General features: G+C 36.1%; 1 protein-coding gene across 1 annotated transcript; it reads left to right on the top strand.

Moving 5' to 3' along the window:
• The first annotated feature begins 2,778 nt into the window (after window positions 1-2,778).
• LOC127135855 (secreted RxLR effector protein 161-like) lies at window positions 2,779-3,282 on the top strand. Its single transcript, XM_051062485.1, has one exon. It carries the CDS (start codon window positions 2,779-2,781, stop codon window positions 3,280-3,282), a length of 504 nt encoding a protein of 167 aa, XP_050918442.1.
• Window positions 3,283-22,336: the final 19,054 nt, after the last annotated feature.

Genomic DNA, 22,336 nt, shown 5'->3' with positions numbered 1-22,336 from the left:
GACTTCATTGCTACCAACATTGAAGAAAGCAAGGATTTAAAGACCATGACTATTGAGCAACTCATGGGTTCCTTACAAGCATACAAAGAAAAATAAAAGAGAAAAATTAAATAAAAGGAGACTATGGAGCAACTACTATAACTCAACTTAAAGGAAACAAATTATGCGAATTACAAGAGGCAAAGAGGGCGAGGTCGTGGCAAGATCGTGGGCGTGGACGAGGACATGGAGGAGAAGGAAGAGTTGGTTACAACAACTACTCTAACAATGGAGAAAGAAGTTGGAATCCACAAGCAATAATAGGTCGTGAAAGAGGAAATTCATGGTCGAGGTGTGATAAATCACAAATCAGTGCTTCAACTGCAACAAGATCGGTCACTATGGATCTGAGTGTAGATTCTCAGAGAAGGTTGTGGAGAAAGATAACTTTGTAGAAGAAAAAGGCGGAGAAGAGGAAACTTTGTTGCTCGTGTGCCAAAACCAAGTTGAAGAGAAAAGAAACAAATGGTACCTCGACACTGGCGCAAGCAATCACATGTGTGGCGATCGAAGCATGTTCGTAGAGATCAATGAAGCGACAACTGACAATGTCTCATTTGGAGATGACTCAAAGATACTGGTCAAAGACAAAGGTAAAATTCTTATACACTTAAAGAATGAGAGTCTTCAATTCATATCCAATGTCTATTATATTCCTTACATGAAGAATAATATTTTGAGCTTAGGACAATTATTAGAGAAAGGCTATGACATCCACTTGAAAGAACATAGTCTTTTCTTAAGAAATTGTAGACATAACTTGATTGATAAGATGCCTATGTCAAAGAATATAATGTTCCTCTTTAACATTCAAAAGGATGTTGTAAAGTGTCTCAAGACTTGCTATATCGACTCTTCATGGCTATGGCATCTACGATTCGGACATCTCAACTTCGACAGTCTAAAATGTTTATCAAAGAAGGAGGTGGTAAGAGGCTTGCCTAGTATAAACCACTCAGACCAACTATGTGAAGGATGTCTAGTTGGGAAGCAATTTCGGAAAAGCTTTCCAAAGGAATCAACGTCAAGAGCGACAAAACCGCTAGAGCTCATACACACCGATGTTTGTGGACCAATCAATCCAAACTCTTTTGGTAAGAGTAAATACTTTCTCCTATTTATTGATGATTATTCTAGAAAAACATGGGTTTATTTCTTGAAGGAGAAGTCAGAAGTGTTTGAAAACTTTAAGCAGCTCAAATCCCTTGTGGAGAAAGAAAGTGGTATTTCCATTAAGGCCATGAGATCTGGCCGATAGGAGAGTTCATTTCAAATGAGTTCCACAAATATTGTGAAGACCATGGAATCCTCCGCCCACTAACAGTGCCAAGATCACCTCAATAAAATGGAGTAGCAAAGAGAAATAACCGGACCATACTTAACATGGTGCGAAGCATGCTTAAGAGCAAGAAGATGCCGAAAGAGTTTTGGGCCGAAGCAGTGGCATGTGCGGTTTACCTGACAAACCATTCCCCAACAAGAAGTGTGCATGAGAAGACACCAAAAGAAGAATGGAGTGGAAGGAAGCCTGGGATCTCTCACCTCAAAGTGTTTGGAAGCATTGCCTATACCCACGTTCCAGATGAAAGGAGAACAAAGCTCGATGATAAAAGTGAGAAGTATGTATTCGTGGGTTACGACTCAAGCTCCAAAGGGTACAAGCTCTATAATCCGAATAGTGGAAAGGTCGTCATAAGTCGTGACGTGAAGTTCGAAGAAGAATATTGTTGGGATTGGAGTGTTCAAGAAGACGGGTACGATTTTCTTCCTTACTTTGAAGAAGAAGACGAAATGGAATAACCAATGATAGAGGAACATATTACACCACCGGCCTCACCTACACCAAGGTTTGATGAAACAAGCTCAAGTGAGAGGACACCACTACTAAGAAGTATTGAAGAGCTTTATGAGGTAACCGAAAATAGAAACAACATTAACCTTTTTTTCCTTTTGGGTGATTACGAGCCTCTAAACTATCAAGAAGCAGTTGAAAACGCAAAGTGGAGAGACGCCATGGAAGAAGAAATCAAGTCAATCACGAAGAATGATACATGAGAACTTACTACACTTCCACGAGGACACAAAGAAATCGGAGTAAGATGGGTGTACAAGGCGAAAAACAATGCAAAAGGAGGTGTGGAGAGATACAAAGCAAGATTGGTGGTGAAAGGTTATAGTCAAAGACAAGGAATTGACTATAATGAGGTATTTTCCCCCGTTGCTCATCTTGAAACTATTAGACTGATCATTTCTTTGGAAACCCAAAATGAATGGAAGATATATCAAATGGATGTGAAGTTGGCCTTCTTGAATGGTTTTCTCGAAGAAGAAGTTTATATCGAGCAACCATAGGGCTAAGAAGTAAAAGGGCAAGAAGAAAAAGTCTTGAAGTTGAAGAAGGCATTGTACGGACTCAAGCAAGCACCGAGAGCTTGGAATGTTCTAATCGACAAGTACTTTCAAGACAAGAACTTTATCAAGTTTCAATATGAGCATGCACTCTATATTAAAGTGCAAAGTGGAAATATTTTGATTGTGTGCTTATATGTTGATGACTTGATATTCACAGGGAACAATTTAAGCATGTTCGAAGAGTTCAAGAAAGACATGTCAAATGAATTTGAGATGATTGATATGGGGCTCATGGCATATTATCTCGGCATTAAAGTAAAGCAATAAGACAAAGGAATTTTTATCACCCAAGAAGGCTATGCCAAAGAAGTCCTTAAGAAGTTCAAGATGGATGATGCTAATCCAGTTGGCACCCCGATGGAATGTGGTAGCAAGTTGAGTAAGCATGAAAATGGAGAGATTGTGGATCCTACTCTTTACAAAAGTTTGGTTGGAAGTCTACGTTACTTGACAAGTACAAGGCCAGATATTCTCTATGTCGTAGGAGTCGTAAGTCGCTACATGGAAGCTCCAACAACAACTCACTTTAAGGCGGCAAAAAGAATCCTTCGATACATCAAAGGTACAACAAACTTTGGCTTGCACTATTACTCTTCTAACAATGATGAGATTATTGGATATAGTGATAGCGATTGGAGTGGAGACTTGGATGATAGAAAGAACACTACTGGTTTTGTGTTTTTTATGAGAGATACTGCTTTCACTTGGATGTCAAAGAAGCAACTTATCATCACACTGACAACTTGTGAAGTTGAGTATGTCGGCGTCACATCATGTGTTTGTCATGCAATTTGGCTAAGGAATTTGTTGAAAAAGTTAAAAATGCCATAAGAAGATCCTGTGGAAATTTGTGTTGACAATAAATCAGCATTTGCTTTGGCAAAGAATCCTGTATTTCATGAAAGAAGTAAGCACGTTGACGCTCTTTACCACTTCATAAGAAAATGCATCGAGAAAATGAAGGTGAAGTTGAAGTATGTGATGTCTAGATATCAAGCTGCCGACAATTTCACCAAGCCACTCAAGTTGGAAACTTTCGTGAAGCTAAGGAATATGCTTGGAGTCACAGATAAAGTTTAAGGGGGGATGTTGAAATATTAAACTTGATTTGGGCCTAACCTTATTATTTGATTTTTGAGCTTAGTTATTTTGGGCTTAATTTATTTTGGGTAATGTCTCTAGAAAAGTCTTGTAGTATTTGGAGTGTCTAGATATTTCTTAGTATTGTAATATTTTCTAGAATACTCTTTGAATATCTAGAGTTGAGAACTCTTTAGAATTAGTGTGTCTAGAGTTCTCCTTAGAGTATTATAAATAGAAATGTAATCCTACACTTTTGTATTAAGTAAAAATACAAAGTTCTCTCTTTCATAAATAATTCTCTTACCTGTCAAGTTTGTATTTAAGCCTCTAATATTTCCACACTCTTTCTCTAAACACAAAAATCATTTATTTCCAACATTGGGCACAACATACAGGACTTCCTTCCGACCATAAGCTTTTTAGATACAAAAGGCCCACAAGGAACTAAAGCTCGGAAAAATTGGAAATAATATTATAGGAAACATCAAGTCCTTCGAGCGACTTCAAATTCTCAATTCCTCGCAAAGTAGTTAGAGCATTGTTCCTTAAAACAAGTTTAACAATATGACAGGAGACCTGCATGATCCAAACAAAATTGGTATGTGGGTCCAAAGCAAACAACCAACTGGGTGAAGGGAGCAAATATTCTGAGGTGATTGAAACCAAGGGAGAAGCTGCAAAGACTCGTCCATCCCAACTCAAGAATATTACGCTCATGCTTCGGAGATCCTTTTGGCACACGATCTGTTGCTAAAGTCGTCAGTGATAGAAAAGAGGTCGACAATCAAGTGTCAGTTTCGATTGATTCTCATCAGGAGGCGGTGAGGATGAACAGTAGATATTGGAGTCGTTTAGGATGTCAACACTAATGATAGACATGGTAACCAGGTTTTCGGGTCTTATTCATATTCATATTCATGTTTTATGGTTTAGTAATAAAGATGCTAATTGATAATCAGTGTTGCATAGGTACAAAAATCATTTATTTCCAACATTGGGCACAACATACAGGACTTCCTTCCGACCATAAGCTTTTTAGATACAAAAGGCCCACAAGGAACTAAAGCTCGGAAAAATTGGAAATAATATTATAGGAAACATCAAGTCCTTCGAGCGACTTCAAATTCTCAATTCCTCGCAAAGTAGTTAGAGCATTGTTCCTTAAAACAAGTTTAACAATATGACAGGAGACCTGCATGATCCAAACAAAATTGGTATGTGGGTCCAAAGCAAACAACCAACTGGGTGAAGGGAGCAAATATTCTGAGGTGATTGAAACCAAGGGAGAAGCTGCAAAGACTCGTCCATCCCAACTCAAGAATATTACGCTCATGCTTCGGAGATCCTTTTGGCACACGATCTGTTGCTAAAGTCGTCAGTGATAGAAAAGAGGTCGACAATCAAGTGTCAGTTTCGATTGATTCTCATCAGGAGGCGGTGAGGATGAACAGTAGATATTGGAGTCGTTTAGGATGTCAACACTAATGATAGACATGGTAACCAGGTTTTCGGGTCTTATTCATATTCATATTCATGTTTTATGGTTTAGTAATAAAGATGCTAATTGATAATCAGTGTTGCATAGGTACGAGTACGTACCCAGCATCCGATACGAGTACTGGTATGGAGTACGACATTTTTGAAAAAACTAAGGTACGGGTACATTAGTATAATTTTTTTAAATACAATTATAAAAATAACAAATGTGTTATATTGTTTAAATAACAACAAAACATTAAAATTACAAAACGATTTGCTTTAAAAAGTTAATATTTACGCAATAACATAAATAAATTACACTTAAAAGGTATTCATAAATCATGATATCATTAAAAAGAATGACTTCTAGTTCAGGTTTATCGAGAGAAAGACTAACAACTTCAAAAATATCAACTACATCAAATAGATCTCATTCATCTCCACCAATATCCTACATTTTTGTTGCTCTAACTTTATAAACTTTAATATGAAAAGACAGAGATTTGTATGAACAAAAACTAAGTCTCCGTTCCTCTTTGAATTGAGCCTATTCCTTTTCAATGAGTGAATAAATTTAATTGTGCTCTAATTTCTCTCCACAGAAGATGAAGAACTTGGTTGTAAAAAAACTTTTTTATTTCTAAATAAAATAATTAACCTAATTTTTACTTAGTAAAAAAAGTCCGAATTATACCATACGAAGAAAACTAAAAAATTTGGGTACGTGGTACCAAATGTGTATCCGTTGGTGTACCAACTTAAAAAAAAATGATACGGCTTCGGTGCGTACCATACGCGTACCGTACGAGTATCAGTACTCGGTAAGTATCCGATACCGATACTTTATCTAAAATAGAGTACCAGTGCTTCAAAGTTGCTAATTATCGGTTTTAATACCTCTATTTGTCATCTTAATTACGATTGGACCTGTTACGGATAGATACACCTCACCAGGTGGTTTTAGAACCTTTATATGGGTTTCGTTTGATCGTTTATGGTAAACCTGTAACATGATTGGTGAGAAATGGTGGCTTCCGTCGCCTAAGCTATTAACGTCGCCGCCCTGAACTTGGAAAAATTATTTAGAATTGAAAATTTGGCGCCTGCTTTATTTATCTACACCAGGATATGATACAATGTTATACTATATTGCTTTCAAGAATTAGATAACTCACTAATATTTTATATGCTCGGAGATTAAGTCCTTTTATGGTCAATTTCTACTGCAATTAGTACCATTTTATTTTATAATATTGTGATAAAATAATCGCCCATGGTATTTTGTTTCCTTTTTTACATGTTAATTTTGGTGTTGGAATGTCGAGGAGTAAAAAGAAATTGTATAATTAAATAAAGACATCAAAAGAAAACCAGGTCTGTATTATGACACGGATTGGATCATAAGGTAAAAGGTGATCGAACTATCACCCACGGGGTTGAAAGACAACAAGTTGCCTATCAAAAGAATGAAATATGTTTGCCTATAACATGAATATCAAAATACGATTAGGAAAAGCCGATCTTGAAAGCATGCATTTATCAAGTGAGAACGCCGACAAAATCCCAGAGGTCGTACATAGTCCGATTTAGTTTTTTTTGTAAAATTCTTTATTATTGTCAGATAAGACAAGCTAATTTCTCTGTCTTTTGTAAATTAATTTAGAATTTACATTAAGCAAATGAGTTTCACTCCTTCCCCCTACGAGGACAGGAGACACCTCCCATTTTTTAAGTTTCTAAAATTATGCAGGATAGTTGTTGGAATAAAGACTGAACATGGACTTACCTTCCAATAAAATTGAGGATCGAGAATGACGAAAACCTCCACAAGGGACAAATCGGTTGCGGACGAGCTAAGTTAATTGAAACCTCCGTCTTTTGTAAATTAATTTAGAATTTACATTAGGCAAACATGTTTCGCTCCTTTCCCCTACGAGGGCAGGAGGCACCTCCCATTTTCTAAGCTTTTAAAATTATGCAGGATAGTTGTCAGAACAAAGACTGAACAGGGACTTACTTTCCAATAAAATTGAGGACCGAGAACGATGAAAACCTCCACAAGGGACAAATCGGTTGCAGACGGACTAAGTTAATTGAAACCTCTGGCTTAACTGAAGTCTAAGCAACTTGAAGCCTCTGGCATAATCGATTATGACCGGGTAATATTTAATAAAATATCTGACCTAACTGAAATCCAAGCAACTTGAAGCCTCTAGCATAATCGGTTGCGGCCGAGTAACATTTAATAAAACCTCTGGCCTAACTGAAGTCCAAGCAACTTGAAGCCTCTGGCATAATCGACTGCGGTCGGGTAACGTTTAATAAAATATATGGCCTAACTAAAGTCCAAACAAATTGAAGCCTCTGGCATAACCGGTTGCGGTCGGGTAACGTTTAATAAAACCTCTGGTCTAACTGAAGTCCAAGCAACTTGAAGTCTCTGGCATAATCAGTTGCGGTCGGGTCATGTAAAATAAAAGCATCTAACCTGCATTTAACGACACCCCCACGGGGCTCTGAATGTCGGTCCTGTAAAGTTAGCATACCTATGAATTTAAGCGATTTGGTTAACTTATCACTGGCCAAATATCTGAAATGATCTACACGGAATTAACTGGTCTTTGTTTGAGATTAACGAGACCCCTCAAATCATTAAGGCCCGACTCCTTGGGGCTTCAAACCTAAACGGTACAAACTTCAGCTAAAAGACAAGATAACTCGCTTGAAGTCGACCCTTTTATCCAATTTCCATGCGAATAAATAAGTTGTTATTAAGGAGATAAAACATATTAGGGCTTCATAGTCAAAAGGACTAACACGATCACAACTAAAAGTAATCTCATAAGAGCTTGAATATTATTGTCAAAAGATCAGGAAGTCGTCCAAACATTACAAAATACATCTGTAAGGGATGACTAAAACGATTATGAACCAATGCTCTGATGAGAGATCTCTGATTTCAATCACACCAAAGATTCTCAGGCATTAGAACCCAACTCACTTGGGTCATTTAAAGAATAAAGAAAGACATACTCGGAATTTGCCAAGACTTGTGATCATCTAAAAATGTATCAGAATTTGATTGTTGCTAATTGAAAAACACACATGAGCTATCATAATCCTAATGAAAAGGATATGCATTGGCATGGTGTTTACCGTGAAAATTGGTAAATAACCGCTGATCTTCCAAAGTGAAATATTTTGGTAACTTACAGGATCGATCAGAGGACATGTGCTAATTGTTTTTAGGATGAAGTCTGATGAATGATGAACACTTCGATAATGATCATACTTAAAATAACTTGTTAAAGAATATAAAGGAAAAATAACGCAGAGAAAGCAAGGAAAGTGTTGGAAAGTAAATGACGGCGAAGATAAATTTCTGAAACGAAAAGATTGATTAAATTGCTTTAAGTAAAAATATGGTGCAACATCAAACATACATTTTTCAAGTTACACTTTCTCTACACACGGATACTTTGGGTAAGTTGATAAATTTGTACACACTTGAACACCCTATCCTAATACTAAGACCTCCTATTTATACCAATCGGAATAACCGCTTCCAACAGCCTATTCACCAGATTGAGACAAGTGATGCTTTGCATGCATGTAACCGCCCACCATGCCCCACGTATATCCTTAGTAGTTATATAAGAACAGAAAAATTCCCTCTCTTATTTGAATTCAAATCCTTTTTCGAACTACCACTAGTGACGCTTCTGCCGAAAACATCTCCCAACTGCTGGAAACATTTCAAAGTCCACACAGTATCTTTACTCTTGCATCAAAGTATCTTCCACTGGAAATCCAAAATGTATAGTTTTGTCAAAAATTTAATTTCTTCACAGGAAACCTCATTCTCTCATTTACTTTCCTGAATCCATATTAGGCGTCGAAATTGGGAGCTAACAAATTGCCCCTAAAAAATGTCATTTTCGACATTTTGAAGAAAAAGGCATTTTTCGAAACTATGATTCGACGCCTTGAACAATCCTTCGATGCCACATATACTCCAAGGTTGCAAAAACTATTCATCTTTTTTCCAGCTGGCCTATGACGTCAGAGCCATCATTACCTTTTCCAACATGTCTTTTCAACCCATGTGTAAATCTTTTTAATCATCACGTTTCCTAGGCCCTAGGAGATTATGGGATTTAGGCATTAATTACCACCGTCCCACTATATAATCTTGGAGAGACACGTGTCCCACTTGTTTGTCAACCATTAATGCTGATTTGAACTGTTTTTTCTTCCAAAAACCCTATAAAAAGCGCGTCTCTCACTAATTCCACTTTTTTTACGCTTTCTGAAACTTTCAAGTACTTCAACTCTTCATCTTCTTCAAAACACCCTCAAAAAACCCAAATTTTTTCTTTCTTCAAACCTTTAACAATAATTGCCACTTCAAGCAAAGTCCCCAAAGAAACAACCAAGGCCATCAAGGTTTCCATCAAACAAATGAAGGCCCCCAAAAAGATTTCAGACCTCTCTCCTTTTGCTACGCTTCCTGGCCCAGTGATGATGGGTAACCAACAATATATTCCTGAACCAATAACTGAAGAACAATGAAGAATTTATGAATCTCAGGTACTCATTCCAATAACTTTCTATGGAAATAACCATGCTTTATTTGGAACTTTACCTAACCTGAACATCGATTCAAGCAGACTTAGGGACTTTTCCCCCACTTACCATAAATGTAAACCAATAGGCCAAGCAAAAAACTTAGGGCTGAAAGGGCTACTACTACTGAGGAATCCCAATCTTTAACAAATGAAACTATAGACTTAAGGTTTATAAACAATGGCTTTAGAGTCTTCTGAGCAACCCCCTCATTCAAAGATCCAACTGAATATCTAAATTGGCTAAACAAGATAGAAAAAGCCAAATCTCAAACCTGGAAGGGCATGGGAATTTATGACCTAACCATGCTGTCGAAGGTGGAACTGGATTGCAGTTCGACTTGATCAGTTTCTTCATTGTACTTCTGGGAAAGTACTGACTATACCTTCCACCTCCCTTGTGGAATGGTAACACCCACTCTCTTCACATAGCCGCTATCACAAGGCTCAAACTGACTAAGAATACCTATGACCCAAATGTAGAATCTGATGACTCCATAGCCTTCTCCACCTCTAGGGATGCCTACTCAACTCGTATAGCACATTATCATGACAAAGATACTGACAACGTCTTTGACGTAGAACACATTGTCTTCTTGGCTTTATGGTTATCCCACTGTGTCTTTTGCTTGAAGTCACTCCAGGTTGCCAAGAAATATCTCACTCTAGAGAACCAACTTCATTCTGGTCATGACGTATGCCTGAGCGAAATGATCCTGGCCAACCTGTACGAATCTTTGATTGATGGTGTTACTCAACTTAAAAATTTGGGAGAAAAACGAAATCTTATCCTTTCTAGTCCTTTTTTGTTGTTGTAACTCTGGCTAAATGCCACCTTCGAGGTAAGTCTTCCTAACAAGAGCCCCGTCGACGAAGAAGCCGAGGAAGTAAAAAATAGGAGGGCCGAAGGAAACCGCTTGACTCAACTAACCCCAAGTGATAAAGGAAAGGCCCTTCGACCTACATTCATGATCTATGTCATGATGTTTGCAAAACGTCACGAGTTCACGTCAAACATGGCCCCTTTCGCAACCAGAAAATACGGTGCAGAATGGTTCACGAGACCTTTCCCATATCCCATCAAAAGCTAAGAAACAGAGTCCCTTTTAATTTGGGAAGCCTTCTAACTCCAAAATTAATAACCCTTAGGTTAAATCCGTGGAAGAGTCAGGTCACCCAGATTGCTTATCAACCTAATCTCGTGGCTCGATAATTCAGATTGATTCAAGTCCTCCCAAAATGTCTCTACGGTAGAAAAAGCACCCTCCTCCTCTATAGAGCAAATCACAAAGAAACCACCACTCTCAAACAAATATCTAGATACATTGGAAAAACGCACCTTACCCCAGTTAGCTTCGAGTCAAGTTTCCTTTGAACTCCAGAATTTGGGAAATGGTGGTCACAATATTATGCTGAAGAGTTTTATGATGCTCCTTCATTCACTCAGCATGCCCCGCGTATATCCTTAGCAGTTATATAAGAATAAAAAAATTCCCTCTCTTATTTGAATTCAAATCCTTTGTCGAACTACCACTAGTGACGCTTCTATCAAAAACATCTCCCTACTGCTGGAAACATTTCTAAGTCCACACAGTATCTTTACTCTTGCAGCAAAGTATCTTCGACTGGAAATCCAAAATGTATAGTTTTGTCAAAAATTCAATTTCTTCACAGGAAACCTCATTCTCTCATTTACTTCCCTGAATCCATATTAGGCATCGAAATTGGGAGCTAACACATAGTTAAAACAAAACTGCAATTAGTTGAGACCCACTCGGGCTCTCTGACACACACACACACGCACACACACACACACACACACATATATATATATATATATATATATATATATATATATATATATAGATAGATAGATAGATAGATAGATAGATAGATAGATAGATAGAGAGAGAGAGAGAGAGAGAGAGAGAGAACCTGCGAACTCTACAACGACCACGGGTCGAGAACCCATTGGGGCTCTCCAACTTCATATGTTAAGAATCTTCTGGGTTCCATGATGACTATAGATAGAAAGCCCACTAAAGTTATATGTCCTTTCCATGGAAGTCGTATACTTTTCCAACTTCATTAAAGTCGTAAATCTTCATAAATATGCATCAAGATAAAATTACATAGGAATGGACCCATCATCAAGATCACAAATTTATGAGAGATTACTTGATTAAATGTGTTTATGTCAAGTTTAGGATACATGGGATAAAACTTAAAGCACTTCATCTTTATAGGCTTTGCACCCTTACAGGCCTCGTGCTTTGGGGGCTTATGTAAATCCCGGGAATTTTAGGACCAATTTCACTTCCCGGATTTTGATATGGCTGGTGTATATCCCGAGAAATTTAGGAGGTCAGGGAGTTATTACGAAGTCGGGTGGTATGTACACCCCAAAATTCTCAGATCCGAGTTAAGAGTCACTAGGTCTAAGGGGTGAAGGTCGGACGTGTCGGGTACTTGAAAAGATAACCGAGTTGCTACTTATAGAACAAAAAAGAGACAGAGTCTTAGAGATATCAAAGGCACGCTCCTGGACGATGTGTACAAGTAGGTATAACAAATTATAGGGTATATACATCTTGAATTCCGATATACTCGAGATGGCTTACTCAGACAAAAGGCACCCATCTTGGATTCTAGAAAGTATAGTCAAAGGTTATTCACTGGTTATGAAGTTAGGAATTGTCTGTTAGAACATTATTCCATAAATCATGGAGCGTTATGACATCCACCAATGAATGGATTGATGTAACTATTATCTATTAGTGACCATCAAACCATACATATGTCATAAAATAATAATAATAATAATAATAATAATAATAATAATAATAATAATAATAATAATAATAATAATAATAATAATAATAATAATAATAATAATAATAATAATAATAATTGAGTGAGTCTCTTGGAACCCTAGGGGAGAATGAGAATAAATAAGGAGCTTCTGAAGACCAAAAGAGAGGGGGATATACACGACGAATAACATAAAAAGAGAGAAGCTACGAGTGACCTTGGAACCACCAATAATGGTGTCCATGAACCCTATACCCATTACAGACACATCAACTAATCATTTACGATGTTCCCTGGATAGCATCGGGGAGGTTAACCTTTTAATGTTTTTTTGCAAGAATAGAACTAACTCGAGATAAATTACTTTTAAATATTAAGAGGGGACTAGAAAACTCTAGGGATTGATGAACGATGAGGATGATATTTGCAAATACTATGATGCTCAAATCACTAAGTGAAGAAATATTGAGATGACTTGTTGTGCATTTTTATTTCTAATTTTAGAATATATATATATATATATATATATATATATATATATATATATATATATATATATATATATATATATATATATATATATATATATATATATATATATATATTGTTCCGCGTTGGATGTCGAATTGGTGTTGATCAATGGTATAGGACTTTGAATCGACATTGTTGATCATTTATATGCTGACACAGAGTGGACCTGCAATGTTAACACTCTAGTGTCCAAACTAGTTAACAGTCAAAAAATGAGTGTAGTTAAAATTGGAGATCAATAGAAGTTACCTTGAATATTATGTATCTTGGATTTTATACGTTGAATTGTTTGGATTGGAGTTGCATCGAGTTGGGCCTTCGTTTTAGGTCTCTGGCCGGTCCAAAATAGTTGACTCAGAGGCTTGTCAGATGAAGATTAACCAGGGAAATCTTTGAAGTTGTGGCTGGCCTCTAACAATGGTGCTCGTTCATGGAGAGAAGTGGAAAAGTCATATATCAATTGCAAAAGTAGTGGGGAACATGCACATTTAATGATTTCTCATCATTGAAATGTTTCGGAAACTTTTCTTGACGTGTGGTTTGAGATAACCAACATAGGACATGATGCTTCCTTGTAGAGCACTTGAGTGCATTTGATTTTGTTTATGTTCCCTAGGAAAAATCCAGTCGTAGATCTTGTAACTTCATTTTTATGCTGATCTGGTTCATTGATTTCCTTTGCCTATATATAGGAGATGTTAGGAATAACATCAACATTGTTGAACCTTCTAGTGGAACATTCAGCTCTAAGAAGATAATGATCTCAAATTTGAATCATGAGAAGGTAAGGAGGATATAGGTTGCAGTTAAAGAACTAATGGAATCAAGTGACTCAAGTGATTATGAGTAATACGAAGACATATTTAATTGGATTTTGATCTAAGAAGTTGAAACTTGGAGATTTCTTTCTAAATATTTCCAGGGTGTTATAATTGTTGGTGGCCATATTATTTTTGGGCATGTTTTTATTCTGAATCTCTAAATGCTCTACAACTTTGTTAGAATATGTACAATGAAAATATTTATACTTGTGCATATCTTGTTTTTGTTTTGTTTGTTCTACTTATGTTTTGGTTGTGTATGTGCTAACATACTAACCTATGTATGACTGACTTCTAGATGTTATTTGATGTAATAACCCTTTTCCAAATTATGGAAAAAAGGGGGAGTGGTATGGTTTTGCCGAGGTAACATAGGTATTTGTTAAGTACTGACCATCAAGTTAAGTACTAATGATATGCTCACATGCTGGAGTATCGGGTAAGACATATAGAACTTTGAAGTGAGCTTTTGTGTTAGTAGTATTTTGCATATCTTGGTATTAACTACTAACTGTTTGTGTTATGCATGACTAAGTATGTGAGTGATTGTATGTTATTAATTCTTATTTGGTAGGATTGTATGCTACAAACTATGAGCTAACTGAGTGCCATGCATGACTAAGTTGTGAATGATTGCAAGTCTATCTGATTGATTATCGAGCATTGTTTTGTGTGTCATGAATATGTGATGAATGTTACTGATTTTACATTGTTTTGTTGCTGCTGATGAAATGGTACCCTCTGATGTTTATGCTAAATTTCACTTGTTTTGATTGAATGAATGTTATTTATCTTGAAGTGTTGTTTTGCCATAATTTACCAAAGGGGGATTCTTGTTCCTATTTGGTTCGGCTGCATTTTGTAAAACAACAAGGTGGAGAAGTTTTCAAGTTTTCTAACCTACTTCAAGATAATTTTTTGGTGCATAAGGGACACATATTGGACGCGATATCACAATATGTGGATACGACATCTAGGCCTTTCTCAACGGCCAGATTGCTGCGTTTTTGAACGAATTTTCTATTGAAGATTCAGTTAGATTTTATTGCTTTTATTTAACAATATGATTATATGATTTGTTGGACAACTATGAAGATCAAATCAAATTTAAATATGATTTAAATTTGAATTTGAATCAAACCAAATCATATCTTTATGTTGGAGATATTTATGGAATAAATAATATCCAACTGATTGTGCAAAGATTCTTGAGGAAATTAAAGCAAAGATCTAAAGAGAAAATCCCAGAATACTTTTGCTATATAAGGATCTCAAAGTCTATATTTGAAAGCAATCAATGTTCATTGAAGATCACAAGAGTGCTAGGGTTTAGAGTCCTTGTTATTACTTTATTACATCTCTATGTTTCAATAACTTGGCATAGAAGGTTTGTCTAGTTGAGTGTAATATTCAACAATGATAAGTGGATTAAACACCAATTACTAGGGTTAGTGATTAAGAGAACGTGAGAGGGGTTCCAATATTTAGGGGTAGTCCTAAATAGAAAGTCATTGGATAGTGTTAGGAAGAAGCATTGAACATCATATGGCTTGTTGTTGCTTGTAAGACTAATTGTACTAAACTACTAATAATGAATTTCATTTCTTGGGTTGGAAGCCAATCCTTCATACGTAGGTGTTGTTGCATTTAAATGGGTTACCAATTATTGTGTTCTTTATTTCTTTTCTGCTCCATCATTTTGTACAATTGAATATGTGTTAATTATGGTGATTCATGTTTAACTTGTCGAACTAGTTGTCTAGGACACCGTGTTCTACAATTGTCCCCTGAGGAACATAATTTCATTCATTCTTGAACTATTTTTCAAAGAACTATTATTTGTGTCATATACACAAATAAATTATTATTGAGTTTGTCAATAATGTAAATGAAGAAAGATAAACCAAATTTAATTGGAAACTATATTTAGAGGTTCATATTTATCTAACATGTATACAACTAAGATAAATCATATATTCTTTCACTTTAGTCGATGATTAGAACATTAGAAATATATTTCTAAAATCAATACTTGTATCTATCAAATTATATAAAACTAAATGAGTCCAACAATCCGTTCAAATAGACTTTGGAAATTCATCTTCCATTTATTTAGACTAAACAATAATTTCAAAGATATACGTAAGGTTCAAATCTTATATCTTATTTGAATCTTCCCACACTTGTTATAAATGAGCTTAACGATATCAATGGAACTAAAATCCACTATTTCATGATAACATTAGTATATAAAATATTGATTGGATAATCATAGAAACACTTGTCCAGTTTTAGAACATGTATTTAATGTTTCTATAACTATATGAAATTTAATAAAAAATATTTGACTTAATTCCAGACTCTAGTTTAAGTCTAAGTATAATATCTTATAATCAATGAAACATATAATGAATATAATTTTTTCTTTAAAGAAGTAGGACATTGACTATAATTGAAGTCAACAATTATGTATAGAATAAAACATGTATAGAATAAAACATGTTTCATTCTAGGTTTTTTTACCCAAATGCCAAACCTTTTAGAATTAATTTCCAAAACAACCCATGTTTAAAAAAAAATCCCAAAATAATCCACTTTCTAACAAAAAAATTATGGACGCAGTGGTGTTGTCAGACGAATTGGAGACAACTCTATGATTTTGAAAGGAGACGCCAATTGGATTGGTGACTACACATGGTGTTTCCAATTCAGTTGGCGTCGGTGTACAAATTTTAAAGGTAGACTCCAATTGGCTTGACACTAGTGTACATTGTGAATTCTTTTAGTATAAATAGTCAATATTAATATTTAATTAAAAATACTTTTACTGAAATTAACAATGATGACTAGGTTGGTCATACCGGCCACCGGTTCCACACCTCCTAGCTACCCTAGATCGTTGCACTCGTTTTTTATTCACTCCAGGTGTTTGAGTATTTGAGGTCCCAAGAAAATCACCAGAATCCCTAAGAGGTTCTTGTATTTCTAAGAAATCTTGTGTATGAAGCGACACGCTTTCGTAACTGAGTTTGTAACCTATGCCAGAGTAGTTGGGATGCGTTAATGGAGTCATTGGTGTGCGGCCTGGAAGATTGAAGGGGACATTGGTGTGAAAGATTCGTTGGAGAAAGGTTGAAATGGTTATTGTGGTATTTGATAGCCATATGATTATTGGGATGTTTAGGTATTTTTGGCTATGGTGTGATGTTTAGACATTTTGGCTATGGTATGATGTTTGGGAATTTTGGCTATCATATAAGGAAAGGTTGGTGTTATATGTTCCTTGGGTGTTTTGCCTATATCTTAATATTGTGTTGGAGGCATATGCATTTTGGGTGTCTTGATAATAGTTATTTTGTTGATGATGGTATGAGGGACGCTCTTGATATTGTGGTTGGGTGTATGGTATGTTTTGATTGTGGGTTTGTATGTTTGTGGGTCGGTCATTTTGTTGGATAGGGGTTATGAGTAACAAGACTGGTAATTTTCTGGGGGGTTAGATATTGAAGCTTCTTGTGTGTAAGTGGTTTGTCGTGGGGCATATAGATACCTCTCTTCGGAGACAAACCCAGTTGCAACCGATATGTACCAAGCCATATAATTATTAGTTGGTCTAGACTAGGTTGGAATCACAACGTCATATAAGACATGGTCACAACGGTTCCTCCATTTAAGACACTCAAATTTAACAAAGTCCTTCCAATTCTCAAAGTTCCATTATTCATTAATTTTTTTGTTGGTGCCATTGACCGAGGCACGTCGAGGGATATGGGATATTTTGAAGCATTTTGAACTGGAGTTTGACACGGTCATTTTAGTGCATCTCCACAGTGGTGAACTTGATGATCAACATGCATGCAGTCCAAATGGACGCATCTTCTTCTCTGACTTAATGTTGATGTTCCAAGTTGATATATGGATGCCAAATTAATTGTAGAAGAAAAAAAATATTAGATCATAAAATGGGTAATATTCAAAATAAATTGCTTCATTTATTAACAATACATCTCCACGTGTAAGTTGATCAAAGAGATTGCGATATTGAATGATATAATGTCTAGGACGTCTATTGTAAATCATACCATGGGCCGACCATGTAAACCAAAAAAGTTCAAATAAATTAGTTAGACACAATAGTCAGTAAAGTGAGTAAATGAAAATGAATTTATTAACTTACTTTTGTGCATACGGGAATGTGAAGCTATTATGGTTGATGGGCACTAGGGATGACAATCTAGACCAATCCCATGCTTGGAGCAAAATGGCGCATCCATAAAATGTAGATGTGTTTTTCTTTGCGTTTTTACACAAAGAGCTATACGAATAAGACAAACAAGTAGAACCCCAACTATAGGTTCCTATTTTATCTAGGTGTCTTAAAAAAGATAAATACATAACATGCATACTAGAACCACTACCTTCTGAAAATAAAAACAAACCAATTAAAAACATAATATAACACCTAATTTTTATTAATTTCATTTTTGCAGTAGAATTTTCATCTAATGTTAAATTGTTGTAATATGTCTTAAGAAGTGAAAGTAAGATACCTTAGCCTCTTGAGTTATCATCCAATAAGTCGGCACCCAAAAGATCCTCAAACATGAAATTCACGAAGTTGGTTTTTCAATTGACCACCTTACCATCAATAGGAAACCCGAGTAACATGTACACATCCTCTAACGTTACAGTACATTTACCTGGTGGAAAAAATAAAGTGTGCATCTCGGGATTCAATCTCTCTTGTAAGTTTAGTATAAACTTAGCATCAACTGAGTAAGACATGATTTTTTTTATAATGTGTTATGTCGCATCTCGAAAAATATGATTCCTCGCGATGGTCGCGGAAATTTTTTAGTTCGAACAGAGTCGGCACCGAACTTTATTTATCCCAATGAAGGAATAGAAAATATCGATAAAACCTTTATAAAATAGGATAATGGTCGTCGCAACCATATTCAGGTTCGGAAGTCGATTACGCAAGGGGAAGGTATTAGCACCACTCACGTACGTTGTACTCAACGGGAACCTTTTAGTTCTAATTTGAGACTTGAATGTTAGATGAATGTTATTTGTTTTCTTCGAGTGAATAAAGATTGAAAATAGAGATGGATGGAAACCTCGGAAGGGGGAAAAGGGAGGTTTTTTATTAGTGTGCTCGCGAAGATCTCGCAATCTCGTGCCTATGTATCCTTATGGTGCAATAAGGAAATCAGAGCATTCGTAGTTCGGAGAACTATGATTGGTTGGTGTCTTTTAATGAATGATTGTTTAGATCGCGTCCTAAAGGCTAAACGTTGGCTTGTCTACTCTCGTCGGAGGCTTAAGCACTAGTTTGTTGTGCGCTTTAGAAAGGACTAAACAGTGTTCTTTTGAAAAAGAGTTTCGATCGCACGGGGGTGATGAAAGAGTTTTGATAGGTTAAATGTGTTTTAATGAACAAGTGCTTAGATCGCGTCCTAGAGAATAAACGTTGGCGTGTCTACTCTCGGCGGAGGCTTAAGCACTAGTTTGTGTACGCACCAGAAATGATTAAGCAATGTTCTTTCTGAAAAGAATTGAGTTGTCGATCGCACGGGGGTGAGGAATTAAGTTTAATATGTTTGGTATTTTGAAGAAGAACGAAAAAAGATTGAGCAATATGGTGCACATCAATCGGTCAATTCTTTCGAGGAATAACAAAGCGAACGCCTTATACTCCCTTTTTCGTTCAGATTATTATTGAAAGTCGTTTGCGGAAATTGGATATGTGCGGTAGTGAGGCGAGCGCCTCCCACTTTCTTATTCAAGGAAAAATGAGGCGTGCGCCACTCATTCCTTTATCCAAGTTTATTTAGAGTGTTTTAATCGGCAAACGGAAAAATCGAGTAATATGGCGAGCGTCAATCATTCAATTATTTGAGAGGTGGTGAGGCGAACGCCTCCCATTCTTTTTTATCCGAAGTTTAAATTGTAAGAAATATTTATATTGATTTGAACTTATACGACTAAAGTTTTAATCAGGTAAGAAGAATTCGAGCAATATGGCGTGCGCCAATCATTCGAGTACTTGAGAAATAGTGAAGCGGACGCTTCCTATATTCTTTTTCATCCCGAGTTTAAATTATAAAAGAATATATTTAGAAATTATATTGGCTTAGAAAAATGATTTGAATTTGCAGGGTTAATTGGATTTAGATAGAAATAATTGGTGTATCAATCATCTAATCGATTTAATTAGAGTCGAGTAGGTCTCATTGTAAGAAAGCCCAAGAGTAAGCTATGTGAGGTTGATGGCGATGCTTAAAAGCAATCGACTTACAAAGGTATTTGAAAAATGGGCTCGATGTTGAATCGAGAATGGTGTGACTTTAATAGTTTATCATGGGTTTGTAATCGATGATGAAACGGAATGGAGTTGAGTTTGTATTGGTGATGAAATTGAAAGAAATCGAGTTGTAATGATAGTGGAAGAAATCGACCATCATTCAATCATCGAGATTAATTAATTAATATTTGATTAAATTGATTAATTAAGTTAATAAAAATTACTTATCAAAAAATTATTTAATTGAATAAAATAATCAAATTAATTTTAAAAAAATTTAATTAATTAACTAATTTAATTTATAGAAATAAATGTCAATGTCAATTTGATAAGGATTGAAGTGAATTGGTCACAATGTGCTAAAAAACCAGTTATGCCGAAATGGCAATATAATTAGTGTCATACGCAAAATCATAATGCGGTGAAAACGTTCTATTGATTTATTGAAATTTGGCGGCATATCGGCATGAAATTGCCGATTCCGCAGAAAAAAAATATGATTAAAACGTAATAAAAATCAAACAGCGATCCAATACCATATCTATAATATGTACATAGGTTAAAACATTATACAAATAGATTTAAATAACAAAGCAAACAAATTTATAAAGAAAAGTAGCTAACATGTGCATATATCAAGTGAGGGCATGTGTGAGTTAATGGGCCTGAACCTACAATAGAAATCAGCCCAAATGTCTTACTAAGCTCGAATATATTAATAGTAATAAAACATAATAAAATTGATAATACAAGAAAAAATTAAACCCACAGTATTTCAAAAAAATCTAAAGGGAAGAAAACGCAACAGGGATGTTATCCCTTATAGTCGCACATCTGCTTCTTTCTCTTAAAAACCACTTTCCATAATGACAAAAACCAAGAATATGAAGAAACCAAAACCAGAAATTCATATAAAAAGAGTTACCAATTAAGATTGTGAATTGAAGGGTGTGGTTCATGTAGTGGTATGGGACGTGAACGGTGACGGCAGATCTCAATCTTTAACCTTCTATGAAAATGGGAATTATGAGGAAGCTTTGAACAACGTTTGCCAAAGCTGATCAAAGTGTCGAAGTTGTCATCATGTTGTTGTAACTGTTAGAAACCCGGATCAGCTCGTGGAGCTATGAGTCGAGCGATTGACATGCTGGATCCAAAAGATCAATCGAAGATTTTTTCATATGTTACTGGGATTTTCAACCGGCTACTGTTTGGCGGCGCTTTGGCGAAAGGGTCGGACTCTTTGTTATTGTGTAGCGACAGTGTGAAAGACATGGAGGTTGTTGTGCTTCGTTTGGATATGATGATGTAGACGACAGTTTAAAATTCACAGACTTTTCGGTGAGTTAAAGATGATGTGGTGGTGCGTCGGATGGAATGGAAGAGTGAATCGGCATTTGCGGTTGGTTGTGATGTTTGAGGTGACGATGGAGGCTTTTCCGGCGATGAGTGGAAGAAGGCGGTTGAAGGTGTGTTTGGGTGGTTGTTAGGTGATGAGCGTTAGAATGCGGACATAGGGTGTATAAAGTGTTTTTGGCGAGTGAAAAAGAAAAGCGCTTCTTGATTCTTCTGTGGTTGTTTTGTGCGTGACAACAGAGGTGAAGTGTGATGATGGAAGCTGAAGGTTGAAGGTGATTTGGCAAAGGGTTCACGACGGAGTTGGCGTTGGCGGATTATGATCGCGATGGAAATGGGTGTTGGAAGAAGAAGATGACGCTGAGGAAGAAGGGTTTATCAAAGGGTAGGCAGTGGTTTTTGCGTGAAGACGACAAATGGAGTATGGGTGAAGAAGAACGGGATTTCGGTTTGCGGTGTGTGTGAAGGTTGAGAGTGGGTGGATTGTTGTGGTTGTCTAAAATAGAGAGAAGAATTTTTTTTTCACTTGTTGGTTATTTTTTAGAAAATTAAATTCGGAGGGAAGTCCGATGGTTTTTTTAAAGAGAGAGCCTTTTTGCAGGTTTTTCTCTCCTTTTGTTCTTTTTCTCTTTTTGCCAGCTCATGAGAGACGTTGGAGAAAAAATCAAGTCTTTCCGTTATTTTTGTCTTTTCCTCCTCCTTCAACCAAAAGTCACGCGTCCCTATATTGTACTGATAGAGAGAAAAAAAGATTCTCTCTTAGTGCCAGTTGGATCGTAGGAACGTGATCTTCATTATATCTTTTATTACTTGAATTTTGGAAATTAATCTTTGAAAATTTAATTAAGACAAATAGGAATTAAATATAGTAT

This window comes from Lathyrus oleraceus, chromosome 4 (genome assembly GCF_024323335.1).
Source record: "Lathyrus oleraceus cultivar Zhongwan6 chromosome 4, CAAS_Psat_ZW6_1.0, whole genome shotgun sequence".
NCBI classification, from domain to species: domain Eukaryota; kingdom Viridiplantae; phylum Streptophyta; class Magnoliopsida; order Fabales; family Fabaceae; genus Lathyrus; species Lathyrus oleraceus.
Note: the sequence above shows the minus strand (reverse complement) of the source record. Positions and strands in the feature narration are given on the sequence as shown.